This window comes from Pseudopodoces humilis, chromosome 29, assembly GCF_049639895.1.
Source record: "Pseudopodoces humilis isolate 2021_Gansu_Grassland_sample_001 chromosome 29, ASM4963989v1, whole genome shotgun sequence".
Taxonomy (NCBI): Eukaryota; Metazoa; Chordata; class Aves; order Passeriformes; family Paridae; genus Pseudopodoces; species Pseudopodoces humilis.
In genome coordinates, this window is record NC_142228.1 from 2,727,346 (window position 1) to 2,754,227 (window position 26,882).

Consider the following 26,882-nt stretch of genomic DNA (forward strand, 5'->3'; position numbering starts at 1 on the left):
GGCGGGGCGGGGGCCGAGCCCCGGAACCGCCGCCCCGGGGAGGGTTCGGCCCGGCCCTCGGGGGCGGGCGGGCCCCGGGGCTATGGAAGGAGCCGCGGCCGCGCCCCCCCCAGAGCCGCTTCCCCCCCGCGCCGCTCCGCACCGGCGCCCGCCCCGGAGCCGCTGCCCTCACCATGGTAAGCGGGGCCGGCGGGATGGGGACTCACCGGGATGAGCATGGGGATCGGGGCCGCCGCTCCGCCCGGCAGAGGTCCCGGTTCCCGGAGGGTGGAAGCGCCGGCGGCGTGGCCGACACGTGGGTGCCGGGTCCTGGGGGGGGTGCGGAGGCAGCCGGGCCCCGAGAACGGCCCCGGGGGCCCGCGGCTCCGACTCGGGGGTCCCGGGACACCCTGGGGGCTGCCGGGGCGCGGACAGCCCGGGACCGGGGGCGATCGCTCCCTCCGCGAGCCCCTGTTCCATGGGGAGCAGGAGACAAGCGGGAGCTGTGTGGGGGCGGCGGGGGGGCCGGTCCCGGCTCAATGGGAGATTGTCCGGCGAGACCCCGCTCCCCCGGGCTCTGCGGAGCCTTTGTCCGCCCGGCCCGGCCCGTGAAGGCGCCCGTTGTCCCCGAGCCGGCGGCGAACAATGGCCCGGGGGGGCCGCGATTGTTCCTTTGTTCACGGGGCTGAAAAGCGCCTCAGTCCCCTCAAGCAGCTGCCGCGGCAGAACAGCGGCCCCGGTCCCCGCCCGCGGGACGGCCCGGCCCGGTGCGGGGACGGGCCGGCCCGGTGCGGGGGCGGGCCGGCCCCGTGGGGGGGCGGCCCGGCCCGGTGCGGGGACGGCCCGGCCCGGTGCGGGGACGGCCCGGCCCGGTGCGGGGACGGCCCGGCCCGGTGCGGGGACGGCCCGGCCCGGTGCGGGGGCGGGCCGGGCCGGTGCGGGGACGGCCCGGCCCGGTGCGGGGGCAGCCCGGCCCGGTGCGGGGACAGCCCGGCCCGGTGCGGGGTCAGCCCGGCCCGGGGCCGCCGCAGCACCGGCTCCGGCCGTGTGACCGCCCCGGCAAGCGGGGCACTGTGCTGCGAGAAGGAGCAGCGCTCCAGGTCACTCACCGGCTTCCTCCGGTGTGAGCCCTTTGAGCCCCGAGGCCGCGGTCGCTGGGGAGCCCTGCTGCTCTCAGGTTTGTCCCCGGCTGGGAGTGAGACTGCAGCTGAGCCCCGTGGAAACTGTGGGGTCCTGCTCCTGCTCCCAGGACATTTGGAACCAAAACCTTCTGGAATAAAGAGATGGGGAAATCAACATCTGAAGTGTTTTTAAAAAACTGTGAACTGGAAAAACATTTTTCTGGCCCAGGCAGAGCAGTTATGTTTTACATAAAACTTCTCAATTTTTGCATCAAAGGCAAAACTCACTTCTTGGGTATTGCTCTCGTGGTCTTTGGCTTAAGCAGGTGCAGTGGATCCCAGGCTGGGCTGGCCCACAGACAGCGCTGGGGGTGGAAAGTTCATGTATTGACCCAACAAACAGTGTCTGCCTCGTTGATGCTATTGAGGACTTGCACAGCTGAAGAAATCCCTCGTTTCCTTTCAGTCCCGTGTTTTCCCAGGCCCTACTGGGAATTAATCTGGGATTCTGCTTACCAGAGCTGCTGGCAGGAGGGGAGGGAGAGCCTGTGCCAGCTCCCAACGGCATTTCCCGCTCACTGCTGCCAACCACGAGTGTTTCATTTCCTCCAGCACTCGAGGTTTCACTTTCGAGTTCTGCCTGGCAGCTGCTGGGAGGGGTTTGGCTTTCCTGGAAGCCATCTCAGTTGTTCTTCCCAAGAGAAGCCCAAATTCCTGCGAGGCACTCAGCTGCTGATCCTCAGTGCAGCTCAGAGAGAGACAGCATCATCCTTGCCAGGTGCCCTAGGGAACAGCCCCTTCCCTGGGAGTAGAGTTTGTGGTTCAGGTGAGGGGACAGGCGTGTGGCAGCTCTCAACCTGCTGAACTTTCAGTTCCTGTTGGGCTCCTCCACAGCTCACTGCTCTCGCATCCGGCAGCCACAGGGGTTTGTTTGAGCGTTCAGACTGAATGTGCCACACGAGGAGCTCTGCCCGGGCTGGGGCTTTGTGGCAGCTCATGGTGCCTGAGAAACCTCTTCTGGGTGGGGCAGAACTGCAGCTGCCAAGGCCAGAGCGGGGAGCAGGGCTGAACCTTCAGCTCTTGGGTGGGATGCAGTGGATCCCTGCTGTGGGAGAAGGTGTCAGCTGAGCAGGACACCCAAGTGAGGGAGTGTGGGGGAGATGCTCCCTGTGCCCCATCCTTTCCACTAAAGTGTCAGCAGAGCCACATTTTCTCTGGGGTTCCTGCCCTGCAAAGTGTTTTCTCCTTCCATTTCAGAACAAAGGCTTCTCCAAGAAGAGTCACACTTTCCTGCCTAAAATATTTAGAAAAATGTCTACTCAATCAGCAAAAGAGAGACCTGAGAGTTTGCATTTCCCATTCCTGGATGATGAAGATACCATCTCCACACTCAAAGAATCCAAAACCTTTTTCATCCTCCGGGGCCTGCCTGGCAGCGGGAAGTCCACCCTCGCCCAGGCCATCCACGATCGGTACAAAGACGCCTGCAGGGTCATCTCTGTTGATCACTATAAAATCACACCTCTAATAAGAAGCACCATTCCTGAAGAGTACTCCAAGGTGGATGAGGATCTAGTTGACTATTGCAAACGGGAGATCAGCGTCATCGTTTTGGATGACACTCACCATGAGCGGGAACGGCTGGACCAGCTCTTTGACATTGCCGACAAGTACCGGTACAAAGTCATCTTTGCCGAACCCAAAACCCCGTGGCGCTTGGATTGTCCCCAGCTAAAGGACAAGAATCAATGGAAACTAACTGTGGAAGAGCTGAAGAAGATGAAGCCAAGCTTGGAGAAGGAATTCCTCCCCATGTATTTTGGGTGGTTTTTGAGCAAAAGAAGTTCGGAGATCCTGAGGAAGGCTGGCCAGGCATTCTTGGATGAGCTTGGGAGTCTCAAAGCCTTCAAAAAGGAGAGTAAATACTGTATGTATAGATGTTGTCTTACCACGTTCTTACCTGTTGATGTTAACAAGTCTGACCAGCTTCTAAAACCAATTTCTAAAGCTGTCAACAACAAAAGCTTTTTAAAGCTACTAACCTGGTCATCATAGTTGACAAAGTTGCTTTTCTAAGTAAAAATAAAGAGTTTTTCCTGTGTCTTTTTAGCTCTGGCACCACAGGGCACTGAGCTCGGGCAGCAGCAGCAGGACATGGGATCCTGGGTGTCCCCTGGTTCCAATGGCTTGGGTGGGAAAAAGGCAAAGAGAAATGGGCAAAGCTGAACAATCCCATCCCTTAGGGGACCCTCACATCATCAGGTTTAAGATGAGCCACGATGGTGCACAGGAGCTTCTGTTCTCTGGCTCCATCTGCCGTGAGCCTGGGAGGAGGGAGGGGTTTGGTTTCCCACCCAGCACTCCCCAGCAGTCAGAGAGATGAGATGTGAATGCTGGGGTAGGGAAGGGAGCTGAGACTGGACCAGGGCTTGTGGGTTGACATTGGGGGAATCACTTTGTGACAGTGACATTGTTTACCTGTATCTGCAGTTCCTTCTGCTATCGAAGATCCCAAAATAAAAATAGATCTCACCAGCTACTTTGTGAAGAGGCCACCTGGGGTCCTGCACTGCACCACAAAATACACTGAGTTTGGAAAAGCAGCTGGAGCCGAGGAATATGCGCAGCAGGAAGTGAGTGTTGGGGTCCCACCTCCTCCTTCCATGTCCTCTCCCTCCCCAGCAGGGTGTCCATGAGCCTGGGAGAGGGTTGGGAATGGGCTTTGCTCTGACCCAAGAGGCCAAATACAGGGACAGCAACTATGTCCATGTGGCCTGTGCAGAGAAAACTCCAAATTGTTGAGATGGTGATCGTTTCCTGTTTCCAAACAAAATACTCCCACTTTCCCTGATCACACATGGCTTCCAGCATCATCTCTGACAGCCTGAGCTGAATGATAACGAATTGAGGGACTTAGATTCCCAGATCGATTATTTCAGAGCACATAAGCCCAGTTTAAATATTGGAATTTGTGAAGAACAAAGACGTTACCAGCTCCGAATCCACGGAGCTGGGGTGTCAGGCACTGACCTTCTCCCTGCTCTGGGTGTTTTGACCATGTCACAGCAAGAGCTGCCATGAGCTGTCCCCGAGCCTGGGGACGGTGACCCCAAGGCAGCGCCGTGAATCCCCACCCACAGGCGCTAACGCTGTCCCTTGTGCGTGTCCCTCTCCTCCAGGCCGTGAAGGCTTCCTACGGCAAAGGCTTCACCCTCTCCATCTCGGCGCTGTTCATCACCACAAAGACTGTCGGGGCTCGCATCGAGCTGAGCGAGCAGCAGCTGCTGCTCTGGCCCGGGGACGCCGACAAGATCCTGCCCACGGACAACCTCCCGCGGGGCAGCCGCGCTCACATCACCCTCGGCTGCGCCAACGGCGTCGAAGCCGTCCAGACCGGGCTCGACCTGCTGGAGTTTGTGAAGCTGGAAAAGGCAGGGAACAAAGGGGAGCAAGTGGGGGAAATCGGAGGAGGGAAACTGCTGTATTTTGATAACGGTATGTGGATGCTTGTCCTGTCTAAAAAGATTGATGTGAGGGCGATATTTTCGGGATACTATGGGAAGGGAAAACTTGTGCCAACGCAGAGCACCAACAAACGGGGCTCTGCCTTTAGCTCCTGCACCATCATCTAGGAGCACAGGCAGGGCAGCTCCTTGGTTTGTTTTTAAAAGGCAAGTAACTCCTGTAACCTTAAAAGTGTAAAGAGAAATAATTCTACCGTTACTAAAGTAAACCCTCCTGCCCACCCCAGCGTGAAGCCTCTGGGGAGTTATTGGCCTCAGAAAAGGAAGAAAACAAGCAACTCCTGACTGAAATTGTCATGGATTTTAATACGAGTTTTGGAGGGAACCAGCTGGGGTGTCCTGCTTGTTTTCTTCCTTGGAGAAAGATCAACTCTGGGGCTTTTATCGCTTCCCTCTGAACCACAATCGTTCGATCTTTACCTGTTGGCACTGACCAAAGCCTGTCAGTCGCTGGTCTGAAGCCAAGGGAACTGCAGGATGTCCCTCCCCTCCCACACCCAGGGACTGACGTTGGCCATTCTGGGTCAGAACCAGCGAGACCCAGGCGTGGGTCACTCCTGTCAGGAGTCCTGTCCCTACCAAGGGTTTGGCCCCTAAGGACAGACCTCGCTGAGGGCAGCAGGTCCTGGCAGCCCGAATCGCAGGCCAGTCCCGCAGCTGCCCAGTGGGCTCCATCCCAGCTCCTGTCCCTCACAGCAGAGATGCTCTGGGGACAGCCAGGAGGAGGGCACTGTGCCAGGTTATGTCTTAAAGACACCAACCATGAACTTTGGGGAAATCAAGTGAAACAACAGGACAGGGAGCCAATTCCTGCAAAGCAGCTCCAGCCCCTTCCTTCCACCTGGGCTGGACCAAGAACCATCCCGCGTCCTGTAGGGAACAATCCTGCTTTGGCAGGGAGTGGAAGAGATGAACTAACATCTTTTCCATCTTATTTGATATAAACTAAAATCATGTCTGAAGTACAACTGGACTTCATGCAAGATTTTACTCCCTCTAATGCACTTGAATGTTAAGAGTTAGGCTGGAGTAACCCCGTAGTGTAGGAAGTGGAGGCACCGTAACCGTGTAACTCATGTCTGCTTGAACCTAAACCCTGGCTGGAAGTTACTGACCCAGCACTTTCGTCATTAAATCTGTTTTATTGAAACTTGGGTTTGTGCTGTGCCGGGCCCTGGCCCAGCAGGGCGGTGGCTCCTGGGCATGGTTTAACACAAAGCTCCACTAACAGCCCCAGGTAAGGTCCCAGCTCGACCTCCTGCTCTGGCTCAGGGTCTGGGGAGCAGCAGAGTGACATTAACCCACACTAACACTGTAAATACTGACTGTGTTTGAGGCGTGGGCTGGGCTGGGGCAGAGCTCACCCCGAGCCCACTGTTGCTGGGGCAAGGAGCATTTCTTCTCTGACTGTTGAGGCCAAAAGCAGGGAGAGCTTTGGTGCTTTTCTGGTACCAAACACTCTACCATGAAAGCAAAATACTTCCTGCTGTTCAGAAGCGAAGGATAAGAATAAATTCTCATTATAACATAAAATAGCGAGCTACAAACCCACCCAGAGCACCTGTGACCCTTCATGGAGAAACCCCTCTGAGCTTCTGCACTGGCAGCAGCCGAGTGCCCAACGCTCAGCCAGGGCCGCTCCTGACAGAACCTCCAGGGTTTGTTCCACCAAAGCTCTACAAGGTATTTGCCAGCACCTGCTCAGGGGCCGGCTGAGCCCACTCCCCCAGCGCCCAGATCGCTCCAGCACTGGAATCAACAGCTGGAATATCTCCTTCATCTGCCTGTTCAAGAACAACAGTGACACTGTCGTTGTTTGAGTTTTTATTAGTTTGTACATCATATACAGTTTATAATAAAGTAAAACCGATTGCATATGAGTCTGCTCAGGCTGATTTCCCATACAAACACGGCATCAGGAGTTCTGCTAAGGAAGTAAACAACAAATATTCACATTTTTACCATTCACATCCTAGAAAGGTCGAAGAGGGACAGTTGGTACCGATGCGGAGCCCGGCTGGAAGAGGATGAGGAGTTTGGCAAAGCAATGAGACAGCGATTGCTCCATGCAATTCCCCTTTCCTCCCAGGGAAAGGTTGAGCTATGTACACTGAGGTAAACATTCCGAATTCCAATTCAGATAAATACGGCAGCGCAGGGACAAGCTCCTCTCCAAGTGGCTTCGCATCGGTGCCTGGATTTGTCCTGACTATTCCGCAATGCTGTGACACTCGTGCACTGTGGGGCTCTGGGTGCTCCCCCACGGCCCCTCGGATGCCACCTCACACCACACTGTTCACAGGAGCCATTAGGGGACAGGGGGACAGGGCTGGGCAGTTGGACAGGCTGGGATGGCAGCCGGGCTGCTCGTCCCGCTGGCTCGGGGCTCCCCACGGATCCTGCCCTCCTGGGCCACCCCCAGAGCTGCAGCTCGGGCACGGTGTCCCAGCTGCCAGCAACAGACCAGAGCTGTCCCTCCAAGCTCAGATCTGGGTCAGGGAAAGTGCCCAGCACTGCTCCAAGAAGGGATAACCCCATCCACAATGGTGGGAATGAGGAGAGCGGGGCCTGGCCAGGAAGGCCAAAGCATTTCACATCGGCTCTCACAATCACACAGGGACCCAGAATGGCCTCACAGAGCCAGGGACAGGGACAGCCACCAGCTATTGCCACCTACCCCTGCCACAGCCCTGCCACAGCCACCCAGGGACTAGCACTGCTCCAGGGACACGGGTGGGTACAGCACACAGTTGTCCTGTTCCCTAGGGAAGAGGAGGGGAGAGGACAAGGCACGAATTTAAACAGGATGAAAACCATCCATCACAAATAAGAGAATATCTGGAGTTATTACTGAAACTGAGGAAGTCATTTGGAAACAGCAAAGCAGCACATGGCCCAACCCTGTGACTGTTTGATGGCTGCAGATCCAGGCCAGTGTGGCTGGACAGGGACTGGCACCAGGCTCCACCAGGCTCAGACACACCACGGTACCACAGCAGCATGCACTCTGCATCTCAGCAGATACAGAGTGGAGGGACCCACTATTCTATGGATAATACTCTTGTACCTGAACAATTTGTCTTTCCCATTTTCCAGTTTGCATTTCTGCATTTACAACAGCCAGCAGCACAGGGGATCCTGCTCACTGAGCGCTCCCAGAATCAGAAACAAACCAGGTACATTTCTGTGCAGCCAACGCAATGAGGTGCCTTAAGAGGGTGGCCAGAACCTCCTGGATGGACTTCACAGCTTTCCAACCCAAACTATTCTCTGATTCTCAGCATGGCCAGACAAAACCACATCCAAGGCAAAGCCTAATAGCCACACAGCTCCTGATCTCCCTGGCAAACTGCAGTCCTACAGCAGAGCCCTCACATGCCAGCTCTGCCCAAGCCACACTCCTCACACACTTCTCTTCACAACTTTCCCAGAGAAGCTGACAGCCACTTGCCAGTTCTTGAGCTGTTCAGAGCATCTACTCCCAACCTGGCTGGTGGAAGATGTCCCTGACACACCAGCCTGGTCTGGCTCTCAGCCATGGCAACTCTGCTCTCTCCAGGTCCTTGTTGGCAGCAGCTCTACCAGCACCAGCCATTCCCCCTTGGAGACCCTGGGCAGGAGCTGCCAGGCTGAGTCAAACCAAAGTGTGTCCATCCCACCATGCCTGTGCCTTGGGCAGCTGCTGCACCACCACCTCCTGCACCTCTGTGTGCTCTCTATCCTTCTAGAAACAGCACAGGCACAGCGCCGCTTGAAGACGCTCTTGTGGTCTCTGCAGCAAATCCCTGTGGCTGGTGGTCCCATGGGGCTGGTGGCTCTGTGGGCCTGGTGGTCCCCCTGGGGCTGCAGGATGTGTGGAAGGGCTGTGAGCAGCTGGAGCACTGGCACTCTCAGCTTTCCTGTAGCTACACCCAACCACAACCCATGGATAATGTCCTGGAACCACCATGTGTGGAGGCAACATTCCAAGCAATGCACAGCTGAGTCCATTTTTTGGAAAGAAGCTGAGTTTTGTCTCCCCAAGCCATGCTGGGACATGGTGGAGGTCACAGTGCCACTGGGCACTGCTGCTGCCCTGAGGTGCCAGGTGCCACCGAGCCCTGCTCAGCCCTGCTCTGTGCTGTGGGGAACAGGGGCTGCACAGGGCCTGGGGCACTCTGGGCTAGTGGAAGGTGTCCCTGCCCATGGCAGAGGGTTGGACTTGACAGCCTTTAAAGGCCTTCTAGCCCAACCCATTCCATGGTTCTATGCATTTGCCTTCACCTTGATTCACGTAACAACGCTCTGTAGAAAGTCTTGGCACTCACCATATGAATATTTAACTACATTAAATCATGCATTCATGTACAGGTTATAAATAGCTGCTGTATACATTTTCTCTCCCAGAAGCAGAGCCATTCCACTCCTGTGCTCCAGGGAACGGGCTCACTCAGCTTGGAGAGAAGGAAGGGAGGAAGGAAGCTGGTCACACTTCCCTGGGGCAGGGGAAAATGAGAATAAACCCACTGACAGACACAGAACATGGCTCTGCTCAGCAACAGGAGACTGAGAACAACCCAGACTGTACAGTGACATCAACACACACACACGGGACGAGATGTCATGGATCCAAAATGCCACTAAACAGGCCTTGTAAACTCTGATTTACAGTGCCAGGAAAGCTAGGGAAGCATCAGTGTGCATAGACCAGTATTTCAGTTCCCCACGTATTCACCATTTCAGAGCCTGAAAAGTGGCAGGACCCAGCTGCTCTTGGTGCACCTGGGTGGGTCCATCCCTCACACCAGTGTGAAGGACGTCAGAATAAACGTGGGAGAGTTGGGTTTTGAAAGTACTACTCAGCGCTGGTTCACTTAGAAAGCTGAGTTTCAAACCAGTTGTAAAATACTCTGTTCTGCAGTGCTAAAATTTAAGCCCTTAAATTTTCCCTCTACGAAAGCAGATTGTCAAGAATCCTGACCAAACACCACAGCAGGACCACGACAGCAACGTCACCAGCGCTGGAACCGCCGGGAGCTCCCCACAGCAGCCCCTGTCCTGCTGAAGGGCACTGCCCTCGGGAGGGAGGAAGACAAAGACGTGGCATTCTGAGTGATCACCTCGTTCAGTGAGCTCGAAATGAGCTCCCTGCAGTGTTTGTTCTGCTTCGGGAAGGCAAATCAGGTGTTACACAGAGTCACTGGGAGGTTTTCTCTCAGCACAGCCCAGCCTGTGTGCACAAGCAGACATTCTCTGAGCAAACTCCAGCTTCCAACAGCCCCACACTGCCAGGGTCAGCCCAGGAGCTTGGCCAAACCCCTGTGCCCCTCACTGAGCACAGCCCAGGACCCCCAGCCACGGCCCCACTGCCTCTTGCTCCGCTCACATCCCAGGCTGAGCCTGACAGCACCGTGCTCCAGAACCTGCCACAGACAGGAGCTCACACAGGGCACCTGGACAAAAAAGGTCCATGCTGTAGAGAAAAGGGGGGAATTCTGGAAGCAGAGCCCTCTCCCAGCTGAGACCCTGCTGTAACACCACCTTTTAGGTGAAAATCAAACTGCTAACAGGCAGTGCCCCACACCAAACCCACCAGGACACGGCTCCAGGCCGGAAGCTCTTCCATCCCTCCAGCTCCTGTCCTGACACTGTGCAAGAGAAAGTACAGACTGTCAGTTCAGAGCTGGACTTGCATTTTTTTGCTGCTTTGGAGGAGTAAATCACTGCCAGGGGAAAACCAGGTTAAGTAAACACACAGCTGCTGCACACCAGGAGCTCAGCACTGCACATCCCAAACCACCCATGATCCCTGCCTGGAATTCACTTGGCATTGAAAGACTCACCCATGTCATGGATCAGTAACAGGAAACCACACATCAAGCTCAACAAAATCAAGTTTAGCACAAATATAAAATATTCAAGTGGATTAATTTAAAAAAGTACAGTGAAGGAATTCAGCCCAGAGCAAATTCAATATTCCCTTAAACAGGACAATCTTGGGAACACAAAGCCCTTAATTCCAGCTGCATCACAGGGAATTCTCACATAAGCTGCTCTTTAAGCAGCATTTCTCTGATACAGAATTGTAAGCTCACACGTTATCACAGAAGTTTAATGCCCAAGTGGGCCTTGCTGGGAGAACCATGAAAAAAACCAAAAGAAATAAAAAAAAGCCAAGAAGAAGCCAGGCTTGCAGGTGAAATGGGATTGTACAAAACTGGATTGAGCCTTGGCAGTATTTCCAAAAGATTAAGATAACTTACAAGTTACTCCAAACCCTGGACATGCTGCTTTGGAAGCAACCAGAACAAACCAGGAATTCCTTCTCCCTCTCACATGTGGAGATTCTGGGAAGATTCCAGGAAATCCTCTGTGCAGAGGGGCAGAAGCAGCTGAAAGCACGGGCCAGCATGGAGGGACCAAGAGATTCAAAGCTTTATTTTTTTTTTTTTTTTTTTTTAATAAAGTTAACAGTAAAACAAAATTCACAAGCCTTCCCCTCCCGAGCTGGTTTCCTCTTCACACACACAACACACAAACAGAGGCTCCAACCCAGAAATGAAACTGCTCTAAGGACAACGAGACGTGATGGAGGAGGAGTCTGGGGCTGTCCGTATTCGAGGTTAAAAGAAGCAGATCAGGTATGTGTGGTTTGATTTGTGTTTGTTTGCTTCTTAGCCAAACTGGAAAAAGAAATTTCCAGGCCCAGAAGCTGAAAAAGAAAATGGAAGATAATCAGGACTTCTCAAATCCAAATTGGTTTAGTGCAATCCTAAGCAGCACATGGATGGCCAAGCCCACACACAGCTCCAGAACTGGGAGCCCCTGGGTCTGTGGCTTTGGAACCCAGAAGAACCAGAACCAGCCACCAGCTGACACTGCAGGCAGAACTTTGAAAAAGCTCTTAAGATTTATGCAACAGACAAATGCTCTTCTCAAGCAGCACATCCACTGGGAGCCCCAGCTGCCCTGCCAGGGGGATCTGTGTACTTACGATTCCAAGGCTGGGAGGAGAACACCTCACCTACCTTCGAAGCTGAAGCCCCCTGGCCCGCTGAAGAAGGCCTTGAAGATGTTATTTGGATCAAATTCTACAGGGAAGAGAAGGAATTCATGAGCTGCAGTGAAACAGCCATCACATTCCCACAGTTCAGGAGCTGTCAGCTCACTGAGGGTCCAGAGAGTGTCTCAGAGTGGCTGGGCAGGGGGCACAGGGCTGGCTCCCAGCACCTGGGGCCATGTAAGTGACCACAAACAGGTAAAGTAGCTGTCCCAGAGAGAGCCTGCCACAGGGCAGCCTATGGGTCTGGAGAAGCAGCATTTAGGGACTCACAATTACACTATTTAACACATCCTGTGACAGATTGCCAAGGACAACACCCACCAGTATTCCAGCCTGAACTGGGAACACTCAGTGCAGCCCTGTCATCCCAGCACTGTCAGGGACCAAACCCAGTCAGTTCATGGAACCATTCCCAACAGGAGGCTTGCTTTAGGGGATCAGGCAGACTCTAAAGGGTCTGATCCTGGTAAAGGCTGCCATGGCAGAGTATTGTAAAGAACACTGACCTCCCATGTTTAATCCATCCTCTTCCAAATCCTGCCCACTGTCATAACGGGCCTTCTTCTTGGGATCTGACAGGATGGTAAAGGCCTCACCAACCTCCTTAAATTTCTTCTCCTCCTCCTTCTGTACTTCTGCACTTGCTCCACTGTGTCGGTCTGGGGATACACAAACAAGCAGGAAAAAGCTTTTAATTTCTAGTGCAAATGAATAATGCTGCACATTCCCAAGCTCCTGTCCCAGAATATGCTCCAGATCTGTGGGGTCAGAGCTGTTCCCAGAAATTCCCTCTTCCACTTGCATTTCTGCCTCAGTGATGCTGCAGATAAGGACTGCTGTGGGTACCTGGATGGTGCATTAGTGCTCGTTTCCTGTAAGCCTTCTTGATCTCATCTTCGGAGGCGTTTTTGTTCACCCCCAGGATTTTGTAGTAGTCTTTCCGTTTGCTCTTTTTCAGTTCCACCTGTGCATTCTTTAGGAGCTGCTTGTGTTCTGGAAAAGAGCACAATAAACACCAGAGGGGAGGAGTTATTCCATCTCTTCCACTTCAGGCCACTCAAAAAGCAAGGGGACAGTCAAAACAAGAATCAAACCCAGACATTCTGAACCCCTTGCACTGCCTCAGACACAAGCTGAATTGTTATTTCAGCATTCAATGCTTGGAGAGAAACCAGACCAGAGACAGGGATTTTCAGTGACTCTGAGGGCTTCTCCATATTGTCCTTCTGGGGTATTAGGCTGCAAATTACAGCATATTGTGGGGGGAAAAAGGAACAACAAAAAAATTGCCAGTTCAGGGAAACCTGTGCACACACAGAGAGTGCCCTTGTGCTCACCTTTTGTTTTCTCTGTCTGATAAACCTTCTCATAATCTCTTACAGCATCTTCATATTGTTCTGTGTCCATGTAACTGTGGAAAGAAACACTGGTGGCCAAGGTGTCCCTCACAGGAACATCAAAAGGGGTTCAGTACAGGCTGTCTGTGTGGATGTGGATTAAGAGAAGCACTCAGGACTCAGCAGATCAGACCTCAGAGGAACCCACACAGGGCTACTGCTGGGAGCCCTGACACTTGAGGGAAACCCTGGCAGAGGAACCCACACTCTGGGCTCCAAGGGGACACTGTAAACTCCTTTGGCAGCACAAGTTCTGCTTTAACAACCTGCTCATTCCAATATGTAGCTGCAGGAACTGATCCCAGGCAGCCTGAGCTCCAGGGAGCTGGTGCAGGGTCAGAGCTGGCACAGAGCTTCACACTGGCAGTGCTGGTCAGGAGTGACAACCCTGGCACCTCCAAGGGACATGTGTCTATCTGTCAGCCTTACACACACATTACTCACTGTAACTTAGCAATTAAAAAGATGGGAGGTTGGGAAAGATTGATCTTGGAGGTCTTTTTCAATCTCTTTTGTAACCACTGTAAATTTGCAATTGCAGACATGGAGAGAGAGGGGCTCTCTGGGACAGAACCTCTATAAACACAGTAAGCTGAGTCAAGATTTAAAACAAATCCTCCCTAAATCCTGTTCAGATTGGACATGAGGAAGAATTTCCTCACTGAAAGGGTGGTTAGGCATTGAAACTGGTTGCTCAGGGAGTCACCATTCGAGGAGATGTTAAAGGAACAACTGGATGTGGTACTCAGTGCTCTGGTCTAGTTGACAGGATGGTAATCGGTCAAAGGTTGGCACCAATGATTTTGGAGGTCTTTTCCAACCCAAATGATTCTATAAATACACCACCAAGAGGCAGTTCCAGATCCAGGCAGGCAGGAGAGGCCACAGAGAGCTACCCCCATCTCCTCAGCAGCCAAAGGAAGAGGAATAAATTCAGGGCCCTACCCCTTCTACTCAGTTAAGCTCCAGATTTGTGATCCTGTCCCTCAGAGCTGCTAGGAGGACACTCCTGCCCACACACCTGCTCAGGTGTCAAGGTGTACTCACCACTGTGCCCTCCTCAGGTAGGCTTTGATGTATGTGTCATCCAGCTTCACTGCGTTCGTGCAGTCGTCGATTGCTTCTTCAAGTTTCCTAAGCTACAACATCAGACACAAGTGAGTAAACCCCAGACAAATAGAAAATTCTGCATCATGACTTTAGGCAAATGAAAGGTGTGAAGAATCTGGGAAAGTCTCACTGTTTTCTGTGTCTCTGTCTAGGATTTTTTTTCCAATTTCCCCCAAACACTGAGCTTTTGTTCCCTGGCAAAAAAAATCAGCAGCCTGGCCAGTGCTATGTGGTGCTTCTGTGTAAGAAATGCACTCAAAACCATGGGCCTTCCTGATAACAATCCCAATTCTCTGTCCAAACTAATTCCCAGGCAGGAAGATAAACCTAAAAATATTTAAAATAAATCTTTTTTAGAAGAAGTGTTGTTTGTTTTCAGACACAAACATGTAAGACACCCATTAAGTGGCCACTTCCCAGGTTTTGGGAACAGCCTGTGTCTCTGACCAAGTGGGGGTATCTGGGAAAGCAGCATCAGCATTGGGACAGCTGAGGAACAAAAATGCCCAGAGGACACAGGGTGGGAATTGGGAGCACTGTCACATGACTGGCTGTTTCTCTGGATAGTGCAGGACTAAAATTCAACATCAAAGCTGAAGTGTCATGGGGCTTTAAATTAGGTTGTTTTTTTTTTATTCATAAAAGCACAAAGCAAGACGTGATTTACAAGAAAATAGATCTGCTCATTGCTGGGAAGGAAGGAAAGACAGGAGTGCTTTTTGCTGACTAAGATAAGGCTAAAGCATGTCCCTCCTCTCCCTCCCACTCTGTGCAGCCCAAGTATTTGAGTTTTGTTTCTGCAGGAGTCGATTGCTGGCTATTGGGAAGTGATCCAAGTCTTGTGCAAGCACAAAACCCTGAAACACTGCCCATGGCCTCAGAGATGCAGCTGCCCAGCAGGCAGGGGGGCCTGTGCTTGGCAGAATAACTGATCTGCAGTTTATCACTGCCATGGTGGGGTTTTGGTGACAGACACCTGCCAGGTGACTGTGCCTTACCTTTGAATTAACCGTCCCCCTGTTGCAGTAGAGTTTGGCATTTGTTTTGATATTATTTGGGTCTATTCCTAGTGCCTCTGTGTACAGTTCATACGCTAGTTTGTAGTTGCCTTTCTTGAACGCTTTATTCCCGTCTTCCTTCTTCGCTTTAAGTGCTTTGGCATTCTGAAAGGAAACAAACCTGGGTAAGGAGATGAGGTCAGGGGGACCAAGCACCTTGTTCTGCCAGACAAGGGTCCTCAGACACAACAGCTCTAATCTGGTTTCAGACATTGCTGCAGGATACAAGCCACAGCTTTGTTCCAGCAGCTGAAATGATCTGGAAGCACTTTGCCTTTCCCCCAAGAGAAGCACCAAGGAACAGCCAGTGCCAGTTCCAGGCATCCTCCACAGGAAAAAGGTTGCCTATTTTTTAAGATGAGAACATGCCAGTGCAATAAATTTATGGATTAAAATAAAAGGACTGGGAGCTCACTTTTTGAGAGCACATGAACAGATTTAAAGTCAGTCAAAGAGCCACACCAGGGGAAGGAGCAACACCAAGGAAGTGTTAAATGAAAGGGCATAGGCCTGGATATTCGACCTGAAAGTCAGGAATTCCTTTAGAACCAATGCAACTTTTTATTGCTTCTCTGCCTGACCAGGGAACAGAGTGAAGGAGAGGCTGCTTCCAAGTATCACAATCTGCTGAGAAACAGTTTCTAGGAGCTTGGTTTCATCTGAGGCAGCAACTAGCTGCCTTTGGGAAGGGCTGGACACACTGCCTGCTCCTGGAAGTCTGGGAAAGGCAATGGTGAGGGAGGGAGAAGGGACTGATCCAGCAGAACCAAACTATGCGTTGGGTTTAAAAAAAGCCAAATCCCGGTGATTTTGCAGCCACATCTCCACCACTTACCCGGCAGGCAAGACAGGCCTTCTCATGGTCAGGAGCCATCCTGAGGGCCTGCACAAAGAACTGCACGGCCTTCTCGATGCAGTCCTCGTAGTACAGGCACAGCCCACGCACGTACAGCGCGTCGGCGTTCGTCGAGTCCATCCGTAGGATGTCACTGCAACACACAGCAATGAAGGAAATCTTCCTCATTCCCATTTCCTTCTGACCTCCACAAACGCTTTTCTCCACTGTGGTACTTGGATATTTCAACAAGTCTGTGGTACAGGTAAGCCAAAAGGCCAGAAGCTTCCCCAAACAGGAAGGTTGCTTGTGAATGGGGTCTGGATGCAGCTTCCCGGGAAGATTAATGCGCATAAATTCACACACTCCCTCCTCATCACAACATGCACTAAGGAATATTGGTATTTTATATTCCCTCACTTATTCCAGGCATGGAGCACAGGCAGCAGCCAGGACACCCCACAGGTGTTCCCCAGCCCTCAGACACTCACCTGGCCACAGACTGTGCCTCGGGGTACCGGCCCAGCAGTGCCAAACACTCGGCCTTGAGGATTTTGAACCGGTGACACGCGGGAGCAAACTCCAAAGCACGATCCATGCAAAACACAACCTGGGGTGGGAGAAAGCACAGGCGTGAGCGCAGCTAAGAGCCAAGGGCCTGGTTTGAACAGCTGCCCCACGCTTGAGATGTGTGTTTGACCAGGAAGGCGAGCGTGCAGACACCCACCTCCACTGCTGCTGGAGACAGATTTCATTGGAAAATTTTCCTCATATGCAGGTTGTGCCTTTCAGAGGGCTTTGTGTGCCAAGGTCTGAGGCATCTGCTGCATTACTGTGACAGAGCACTACACAAGACTCAAGGGACACCTGTAGGAGGTTCATCCCTTTAACTCTTCTATACTGTAAGCCCTAAAGAAAGGGCCAAGAAGGACAATCCTGCCCCTGTTTCCTGCGGTATAAAGACGTGGGAGGGACAGAAATTCAATAGATTGAGACAGTTTGGACTGGACAAAACACAAAAAAGTACAGTACAAGGGCTGATCTTCCACTGGCCTGACAGCCATGGGCAGGGTGAGCTAATGGGTCTTTTCCATCCCTGCACTCTGGTGGGGACATCTGTGCAAGAACGGGGCATTGTTCCCCAAGGTTCATCTGCTCCTCGGCCCGTGACATCACGGGGCTCTGCTGTGGGAAGCACTGTGCTCCAGAGCCAAGGGCTCCTGGGTGAGGCAGGAGCAGCTCTCCAGAAACAAAGATCACGTTTCATGTTGGCCTCCCCAGTGAAGTGGGACTGGGGAAGTGAGGGACAGATGCAGATGCCCAGGACGTGCAATACAGGCAGGGCAATTCCTACACAGGAAATTCAGATTGATCACACATCCCATTTGCTCCTCAGAAACAGGTGATACAAAGCTGGGATTTACCCTTCCAAAATCTTGAGTTTAGCCTAAGAGTGACCTGAACAATGAGCTCAATGTACCAGACAATCTCCTTTCTGAGATAAATCTGAGGCTTACATACATCCACTGCACAGAAGCAGTTGCATGAGAAGTGCTTGGTGCCTTTCAGATTTCATGCTCTCATTTCTTGTTCTATCAGGTCAGTACCAGCTGCATCCTGTTACAATCCTTGAGAAGAAAGATTTGGAAGTTGTAAGGAGAATGCCCCATGCAGATCTGCATTCCTCCTTGTACGACCCTCACTGGCACACAGTCTGCTTTTTATTTCAAAGAGCTGAGAAAGAAGAATTCTGGATATGCATTTCAGGAGCAAAGTGTGATCAAATGCTGCTGCTGACAAAATCTGCCTCAAACAACTCAATCATGACTGCACTCACCCTGCAAAGCAAACAGTGACAGAGGGTTGGCCTGAGCCAGTCACCTCCTCACTTGTCATTTGGTCAGTGCTCAGGGAGCATGAGCTCTGCCACTTTCAGAGCTGGCACAATTCACCAGCCAGCCCTGCTCCAAGACATGTGGCACAGCACCTCCCAAACAAGGAAACCAGCCACACACCTGCCTGGGCCACGTCAAACACACCAGTTCTTATATAAGACCTCACTAAACAAGTTAATCTCACCTTCCTGAAATCCCGTTTCTCAAAATCCACTTCAGCTATTTTTTCATACTCAAGCACAGTCGTGGCATTCTTCAGCTGAAAGACAGAACACACAAGTGCTGCAGGACAGTCTCTGCTTTGAAATGCCACCAAGCAACATTTGAACAGCCAATCCCTGAATGGCAGAGCCAAAACTACTGCAGACCATGCACCAATAGTGCAGATGTCATGAATACTTTTGCCAGCATTAAAATCAGCTTGAAATAAAGTAACTGAACTGGGAGTCCAGGAAAATGTACCCTGTGAGAGAGAGACACAACAGTGGCAGCTGCCTTACACTACCCTCCATTTCTCCTTTGGCCAGCTCAGCCTCCTCAGCATCTACTGGGGACAGTTAAATGTGAACATCCTCTTACCTCCTGTTGTGCCTGGGTATTCTTATGATCCAGTTCTAAAACTCGTTGAAAGCAGCGGCTAGCAGCCATGGCATTCCCTAGGGAAAGGTGGCACTTCCCTTCCCGGAGGTGGCCCTGGGAACACAGGTAAAAGGGATTTGCAAGAGCTGTAACAGGTGCAAACAAGGGACTGAATGAGGCGCCTGAAGGTCTCCACGTACCCGTACAAAGCTGTCGTCCAACCTGACTGACTGCTGAGCATCCTCCAGTGCTTCTCGGAACCTCCCCAACATCATGAGCGTGGCAGCTCTGTTCCCATAATAACTGGCATTATTGGGACATGTATCTGGAGACAATGCAAGACTCACTATCAGCGTCACACAGCAGCTGCACAACTTGCGGCACTTCACAACATTGGCCCTGACTGGCATTATCGATCTGGTGACATTTCCCAAGGTAATTAAAGCAGGCAAGAGGTTTTCATTCAGCAAGTGGTATCAGAAACCCCATTGGTGTGTTTGAAATCAGCAACCAGCTCCAATTTTAGACATGGTATTCAGCAAAGACTGATATTATCAGCTGTTCTCACCTATGGCTTTTGTGTAGTAGTTGAACGCTTCGTTGTAATCTTTCTTGGCATAGTACGCATTTCCCTGCTCCTTGAATGCTTCTGCTTCTCTGAAAGGAAGCAAAACACCACATTTTCAGAAGGAATGAACACCAGACAGATTGTGACCATGACAAGCATTTGATTCCCAAGCAACCTCAGTATAGCTGTTTAATGCTCCAAATTTAAGCTGGTTCTCGTGAGATCCCCTCAGCACACCCCATTTCCTGATGGCTCCCACATACTCCAGTGCTTTACCCAGGATACTCAGGGATATTTCCTGGCCAAATTTTACATGGATGCAATAGAAGCCTAAAGCCACCTTTGAGTCCCCTCAGAGAGTCCAATAGAACTCCCTGGTATGGAGTAAATTCAACAGCCCCCTCCTGCAAGGTGCTGCACCTCAGAACAAAAGAGGCAGTGCTGGCTCCTTCAGGAGTCCCACATACTTACGAACCAGAGCCAAGAACAATTTCCACATTCAAAAGACAGCTAAATCAGAGAAATATGGGTACAAGCCTGCAACAGAAGCCTGGCACTGCCTTGGCAACAGGTCTAGAAATAGTCCTCACACTCAAGAGCAAGCATTTGCAGAGACAGTTTGGGACATTTAAAAACACACAACATATGGTTTAAAGCAGCTTCCCTTAAACTCTCGAAAGCAAAGCTTCCCCTGAGGGAAACCAAGCCCCTTCTCTTCCCCCTTCTCCCTTCAGCCTTTCACCTGCACAGGGCAAGAGGGAGGGCACATCACGGTGATGGAACAGTGAATGTGAGCAGTGCTCAGCAGGCTGACCTGGGAGAGAACAAAGGGAATTGTGTTGGAACAAATTCCCATGTTTTCAGCCTTGCTCAGGCTGCCATTGGCCGTTCCCACACAACCACCTCACGCAGGGGTTGTTTTCACTGAGCCATCGAACATTTCCCAGCTGGCAGAACAATGGACACTGGGAGCTGGGAAGTGTGCTCTTCACTTTCAGTTTTAAGTTTTTCTGTAGGCTACACCCCAGCTGAGTCCAGCCACAGCCCTGCAGGAGTTAAACCCTGGGATGAGATGGGTAAGAACTGTGGCAGAGCAAGGAGTAGAACACACCACTGCACCCCTAGGGCCTTGTCCTGGCTCCCAGGTCAGCTCCTCCCACCCCTGCTCCAGAAAATGATGAATTTGCCCTTTGGAGAGGGGAACTGCCATCCCTCCTCTGCCACTCTCAGTATCACACCTGAGGCAGGTGCTGCAGCCTGGCTTTTCCTCAGGAGCCAGAACCCACCAGAGTCCCAGGAGTTCTGCACCCTCCCAGCTACACTGATGTGCAACAAAGATATGCCTGAGAGATGGAGCCATATCACAAGCATCAGGATGCAAACTCTGCATGATTAAAATGTTTCCAAACACAACCATCTTTTTTGAATATTACAGATCAAATATCCAAATACAGTGGAAAAAATACTCAGCACTTCTGCACTTTTGGAACCCGGGCAGTAAAGAGTTTCACTGTTCTCTTGTTTCTGATATCACAAATAGAAAAGAAAATCACAGATTTTAAGTTCCTTCCCTCAGGTCTCCGTTGTCTAAAGAAATAGGTGAACAGTTCTAATGGCAGAACCCACCTGAGCCACCATCACAACCTGTTCAGCACAGTGGGCCGAGTCATAAATCTTTGAGCCATTTTACCTGTCCTGAGAATTACCACCTAACAGACACAGCTAAAGGCTGGCTGCCAGAGCATCCCATCTGCCATAAATTGCTGGGAAGTGCTGGGAAAATGGGAGAAAGAAAACATAACCCCAGTAAAACCAATTTTCAGAAAGCGACTTTGAGGTGCCAGAGAAACATCCCCACACAAGGATTAATGTTTTCTACTCTTTTTTATTGGTCTGTCTTCCTTTTAAGCATTTTAATACAGATCAATGTATCAACAAGCCACAGTGACACTGGAAGAAAGAAGAGCACAGGTATTTCTGCTGCTCACATGGCCTAAGGCTTAACAATGAAAATTGTGAAAGCAAATCACCTCCACAGCATGAAGGCAAAGGACCTGCTGGAGCTGTCAGGCTGGGCTCGAGCTCCAGCACCAGGACAGGAGCAGCTCTGCCCTGTTGTGCCCTGATGATACACAGAGCACACAGCCCTTGTTTACCACGGCTCTGGCTCCAACAAGGAGAACTGCAGCCCCTGATCTCACTGGGGATTGTTTCACCCCAACAGATGCTGTGGTCTGAATGAGCTCATTCTGCCTCCTGCGCTGCTGGGGCCTGCGCTCCCCACTTGCTACTTTTGACACTGAAGAAGAATCGTGCTTTGCTAAAAATACGCCCCCAGCTGAATGGGTGTCTTTGTGACAGTCTGTGTCTTCGTGGGGCTGCTCCATGCTGGACACAGAAATGGAGAAGAGCTGCACCAAGGAGCTGGGTAAGAAGCTTGTCTTTCATCACTCACATGCACCACAGGCACAGGAGGGGCTGGTGGGAGTGATTCTCCTTGTGAGCGAGGCAATTATTTTTTTTCTCTTTTATGGTATTTCTCAGCATCTCTAATACTTGAAATACTTTTGTCCCAGTCACCCCAGAGAACCTGCCAGCATTGAACTGTGGGTTGGAAAAAACCTCCGAGGTCTTTGAGCCCAAGCTGTGATCGATCACCACCTTGTCAACCAGACCAGAGCACTGAGTGCAATGTCCAGTCATTCCTCAAACATCTCCAGGGATGGGGACTCCAACTGCTCCCTGGGCAATGCCTGACAACTCTTCCTGCAAAGAAATTCCACCTGACATCCAACCTGAACCTCTTCTGGCACAGCTTGAGGCCCAGGAAGACGAGCAGCAGCTGCGTGCAGTGACACTCCCTCGCACACTCAAGCTCTGAGGATGGAGCTCGCTGCCTGCCTGGGGAGAGAGGAAGCAGCACAAGGCTCCTTCTCCTCCCCGTGCCCTGTGAAAGCTCAGCCCCTCCTCATTCCAGCACAGCAGCTCTTGGAGAAGCCATCCTGCACACACTGACACAATCCCACGCTTGCCTAACAACTCCTGCCTCCTCCTCAGAGCTTCCACACGCTGCCCCCGCTCGAGTGCCGATCGTGGCTTCCACCTCCCACTCCAGCTCCCAATGAGACTCCTGCAGACACCTGATTTTCTGTCATGGGAACCTTTAGGGATTTGTAACCCAGCAGCTCTTGGTCCAGGTGTGCTGGCACAGCCCCTGGGTAGGGATGTGCCACAACAATACCACCAGTGACAGAAATCCAGCACCTAAGCAGGTGGCAGAGTCACTGTCTCCCAGCTCTCCTGACCCTCACTCCCACTTCACTGCCTGCCTCCGTTATGAAATGGTGGCAAAACCCTAAAATAGCCAGGATTTAAGAAAGGCTCCAAAATCCTGTCCTGACCAAGCAATCTTTCCTGTTAGGCTCTGGCAAAAGCAACATACCTGCCAATTTTGTGCAGTTCTTGCAGAGGCTTTTTCTTTAATAGGATATAGGTGCCTTTATCAGGCATTTTTGGGGGTGAAATCCCACCCAGATTCTCAGCTGTGACTCAGCTGCTGGGGTAAAATAAGTTGGGTGATCTCAATTCAGTTTACAGCAGGCAGATGTCTAGAGCTTAAAATTAGCCATCATGTTTGCCCCTGGACACACAATACTCTCCCCTCCCCTCTTTCAGGACTTGGAAGAGAAACAAAGCACTCCATGTGTCACAAAAATACACAGGATGCACTTTAGAGACCTGTCCTCAGGTAAGGTTTGACACTGAGTGAGGATTCAGGATTTATATTTACAACTTCCTCATGAGGGGCTGCAGAGGGGCAAGCACTGAGCTCTTCTCTCTGGTGGCCAGGGAATGGCTGAGGGAGGGTTAGGTTGGATATTAGGAAGAGATGCTTCCCCCAGAGGGTGTCTGGGCACTGGGACAGGCTCCCCAGGGCAGTGGTGGCACACAGTGTGTGTGTGTGGCTGGCTGGGCAGCGCTGGCACGCCGAGGCCAGAGCGGAGCTGTTTCCTGGCACATCAGCTCCCCCCAACGCGTTCCCGGCAGCTTGGCTCCGTGGGCAGCACACACACCATGGCAGACACTCAACGCAGCCCCCAGCCCGGGAAATCCGAGCCTGGACACGCAGAAATCTCCACCAATGGGCAAAGGACTCTCCTGCAGAAACACAACAACAGGCTGCCTCGAGCATCTCCAAGAGCAGAGCTGAACCTGAACCCAGAAGGTGCTCAAACCTCAGAACATTCCTCATACCTGAGGGCAAACTCAGAGGACCAAAAGAGCCACAAGAACCAAAATATGCCACAAGAAATCCAAGAACCGACCCAAACCTTCCCTGCAGCCATGAGTGAGAGCAGCAGCCGAGCCCCAGCTTTAATTGTGCCATTATGTAATTCCCAGAGCTTGGAATTAACCTAATTCCCAGCAATGTCCCCATCACGCCTGGCAGGTCCACAGTGTAACTTTTGTGAAAACCTATGGAAGGGTCTAGAATCAGCCTAAGAGTGCTTTTCTGAAGGAAGCAATTCGTTTCAAATGAAGGAAGCCAGCCAGCTTAAGAATTCCAGGGGAAAACAACTACATTATGATTCACCTCAAAAAAGCACATTTCATGTTAAAGAAATAGGCTGAAACTGTAGGTATGGGTCACCTTTTCCTACTGGATAAACCAACTGCCTAAGTTAGATATTCAAATACCCTAGAGATGCATGGGGAAGCAAACAACTACACAAGTACCTTCTGCTGCTTCTGGTATGATCATAAGATCATAAAATAATTCCAGATGAGTAAAATGGGCTGGTTTATCACCTGAAAACCCAAAGTGCCCATTTACAGGCAGAACAGGAATAGCAGAGCCTTCTCCAGGTTATCCCAGAATGACTGGGTGCCCCTCAGATGGCTCAACCCTCCCGCCAGTGCCGGAAAAGCAGAAAGCTGGTGAGAAATGACATCTATTCTGGAGGAGCCTCACTGAGATGCACTGGAAAAGCCTCCTGGTGCTCACCAACACCTGCAGACCTGACCAGTGACCACAGCCTGGCCAGGCCCACAGCCTCTGGGACTCTGTATGGGCCACTCCATGCTCGTCACTTTGCTGTGGGAAACGTCGATGCCCCGCAGAAGCACCAACACATCCCAAGCTTGCAGCAGGGGCTCTGCAATCTCCTGACAGTATTTTCCCAACAGCTAGATGTATTTCTTTTTAAGAGGCTTCCACATGCTCCAATGCTGAAGAAGGAGAAAGATCCAGCCTGGAGCACGCACAGGAGCCAAAACCCTGAGGTGCCAGGAAGATGACAAGGAAATTCTCCCTGGCAAAGCTCCAGGGGCCCAAGCTCATAAAGCAGCTGGGAGCAGGGAAAAAACTGTTCCCATGGTTGAGAAACCTTTAAAATTAATGAAGAAACAAGTGAGGTTTTAGGGGCAGCCCAGTCCTGCTCATCAGCTGCTCCGTGCTGGTGCACCAACGGATAAAATTAACACAATTACATCAACACTTTCTGCCAGGACCCCAACAAGCCATGAGGCAGCAGCAGACAATAATTATCCTGTGACCACACTCCATTCCTGTGCTCTGGACACCCTGGGAGCCCTCTGGCATGTCTGCAGCTGCTTCAGAGCGTTAGTTACAGCCATTCTGAAATGCAGATTTCCCCTTTTGCTTGTTTTCTAACTTTCCAGTTTTATTAAGCCACAGAGAACAGAATCCTGCATTTGGACAAAGGTGAGTCCTTGAGCAAAGTATCCATATGTATGTAATCCCTAAATGGAAACAACAGAACATAGAACCCTCGTTTGCTAAGGATGCTGAAAAAGTTTTCCCTTATTTTTGCTGATTTTTACAGAAGGGAGCACAGATACATCCCAAAGGCTGCACCAAATCAGTGTGTCCCATGCAGAGCTCACCCAGCTCTTGCCTGGTCCTGGATCTTTCACAAACATCTGACACCTTCTGAGGCTCCAACTCCACTCCCCAATACAGCAATTATTGCTCTGATTTCCTTGAGAGCAACTGAGCTACCACAGTGAAACAGGAAGGGCTGGGGTAGGGAAGAAGTTAATGCACAGAACTGCAAAGAAATCGGGGTGTGCAGAGCAACACCAAAGAATCAGCTCCTGCCAGTATGGGTTCATTTTAGCAAGGGAAAGGTGCAACATCCCCAGAAGAACGTGAAAAGGAAACATTGTAAAGGCACCTAATGAAAGCTGTGAAGGGCACAGCCTCAGGAAAGAATTAAAGAGCTGGAGGTCACTCCTTGCAGACACCTGTGCCTTCAGCCAGGTTTTACCTCTGTGAATTTCTCCCATTTCAAACACCACAATTTGCTTGCCCAGGGGGCAGGAGTGATGTGCCCACACAGGCCTGTCCCAGCCTCACAGGCTGGGCGATCCCAGTGCTCTGTGAGCTCCAAGTGCCTCCTCAGCAGCTCCTCCCTTCTTGCTCAGCAGGACCTCCCGAGGGAGCTTCTCCTTGGGCCTCACTTCCATAGAATCCCTTGAGCCATCAATGGGAGTCTGAAACCACCATTCCTCAGAGGCCACTTTTGGTTTTGTTTCCTCTTCTTCATTCCACTGAATCATCCTCCAGAGCAAATGCCTCACCTCCGGCAGGAACAGCTCTTTCCTTCCAGCTCCCTGAGAGACGAACCCAGCACCTCCCACTATGGAAAACCAGTGGAGTTTCCTGGACAGGCACTTTCCCACCTCTCTGGCCACAGCGCTCCAGCTCACTCATTCCTGGGGGGATTACCTGTGGGAAAGGTGGGGATCCCACCTTGCCCTGCCTCAGGTGACACTGGCAGCTCCCTCGGGCAGGGTGCACCAGAGCACGGCACAGACACATCCGGAGCTCCCGGATGATGGAGCATTCCCGGAGCAGGGCTCTGCACAAGGCGTTTTTCCCGTTATCCACAGCAAGGCAGGACAGAGTGAAACCCACTGTGGGCAGGTTTCAAAGGGACCGAGAACCAGGGCAACGGGGTGACGAAGCAGCAAAGGGTTCAGGAGCTTGGAGCCTCCTCTTCCCACGAGTTTAATCCTTCCCTCCCCAGCGCGGGGGACGGCGAGCTCCCCGGACACCGGTGAGGGTGTGTGGCCTCGGGACACAGGGTGTGAACTGCATTTCTGGGACACCCCGGTAACGGGTGGATGTTCAGATCCCGGTGCACACGGAGGCCGCGGGAGCTCAGTGGGACACACCGGCACCGCATCGCAAAGCCAGCAGCTCCCGGGCCCCGCCGCGTGCGGCCCGTGGCTGTCACCGCCCGCCAGGTGAGCCCCGGGGCGCCGCCGCTCCCGGCCGGCCGGGACAGAGGACTTTGCCCGCGGGGTCCGCCCGGGCAAGGAGCGAGCGGAGTCCCCGGGCGCGCTCCCGGCCCTGCCGAGCACCTGCGGCCGCCATGCACCGCGGCCCCGGGCCCTGCGGCACTCGCAACCTCTCCGGGCCGCGGCCCGCCCACCGGGAGGGACAGGGGCCGCCCTCTCCCCGCCCGGGCCGCCGCTCTACCTGCGCGCCTCCTCGTCGCTGTCGGTATCGCCGGGCCCGTCGGGCGCCGCCATGACCACATCGCACTCGGCCTCGGCCGCCGCCGCCGCCGCCATCTTACCGCGCGGGGCTGGGCCGGACCGAGGCGGGGCGGGGCGGGGCGAGCGCCGGAACGGGCGGAGCCTCCGCCGGTGGGGCGGGGCGGGGGCAGACCGGCAGGGGGAGCCCGCAGAGGGGCCCGGCGGCGGCATCGGGCGGGGCCGGGACCGGGAGATGGGCGGGACTTGA

At 52.5% G+C, this 26,882-nt stretch overlaps 2 protein-coding genes across 2 annotated transcripts; one reads left to right on the forward strand and one right to left on the reverse strand.

Annotated features, from left to right (window-relative positions):
- The first annotated feature begins 92 nt into the window (after window positions 1-92).
- On the forward strand, window positions 93-6,499 carry CNP (2',3'-cyclic nucleotide 3' phosphodiesterase). Its single transcript, XM_005531453.3, has 4 exons — window positions 93-176; window positions 2,358-3,027; window positions 3,591-3,733; window positions 4,280-6,499. Exons 1-4 carry the CDS (start codon window positions 174-176, stop codon window positions 4,730-4,732), a joined length of 1,269 nt encoding a protein of 422 aa, XP_005531510.1. The 5' UTR covers window positions 93-173; the 3' UTR covers window positions 4,733-6,499.
- On the reverse strand, window positions 6,436-26,845 carry DNAJC7 (DnaJ heat shock protein family (Hsp40) member C7). The gene is made up of 14 exons (XM_005531454.3): window positions 26,616-26,845; window positions 19,109-19,197; window positions 18,741-18,865; window positions 18,541-18,654; window positions 18,146-18,220; window positions 16,558-16,676; window positions 16,067-16,220; window positions 15,172-15,336; window positions 14,111-14,202; window positions 13,004-13,077; window positions 12,513-12,659; window positions 12,173-12,325; window positions 11,632-11,694; window positions 6,436-11,315 (listed from the first exon to the last, which is right to left on the reverse strand). Exons 1-14 carry the CDS (start codon window positions 26,843-26,845, stop codon window positions 11,278-11,280), a joined length of 1,638 nt encoding a protein of 545 aa, XP_005531511.2. The 3' UTR covers window positions 6,436-11,277.
- Between the last annotated feature and the right edge of the window lie 37 nt (window positions 26,846-26,882).

Coding starts and splice junctions, on each gene's coding strand:
- CNP (XM_005531453.3), top strand. Junction 3,028..3,590: donor CAAAAAGGAGAGTAAATACT/GTATGTATAGAT, acceptor CTGTATCTGCAG/TTCCTTCTGCTATCGAAGAT. Junction 3,734..4,279: donor AGGAATATGCGCAGCAGGAA/GTGAGTGTTGGG, acceptor CCTCTCCTCCAG/GCCGTGAAGGCTTCCTACGG.
- DNAJC7 (XM_005531454.3), bottom strand. CDS start 26,845: ATGCCGCCGCCGGGCCCCTCTGCGGGCTCCCCCTGCCGGTCTGCCCCC. Junction 13,078..14,110: donor TACCTGAGGAGGGCACAGTG/GTGAGTACACCT, acceptor TTCTTTCCACAG/TTACATGGACACAGAACAAT. Junction 12,660..13,003: donor TCAGACAGAGAAAACAAAAG/GTGAGCACAAGG, acceptor GCTCTTTTCCAG/AACACAAGCAGCTCCTAAAG.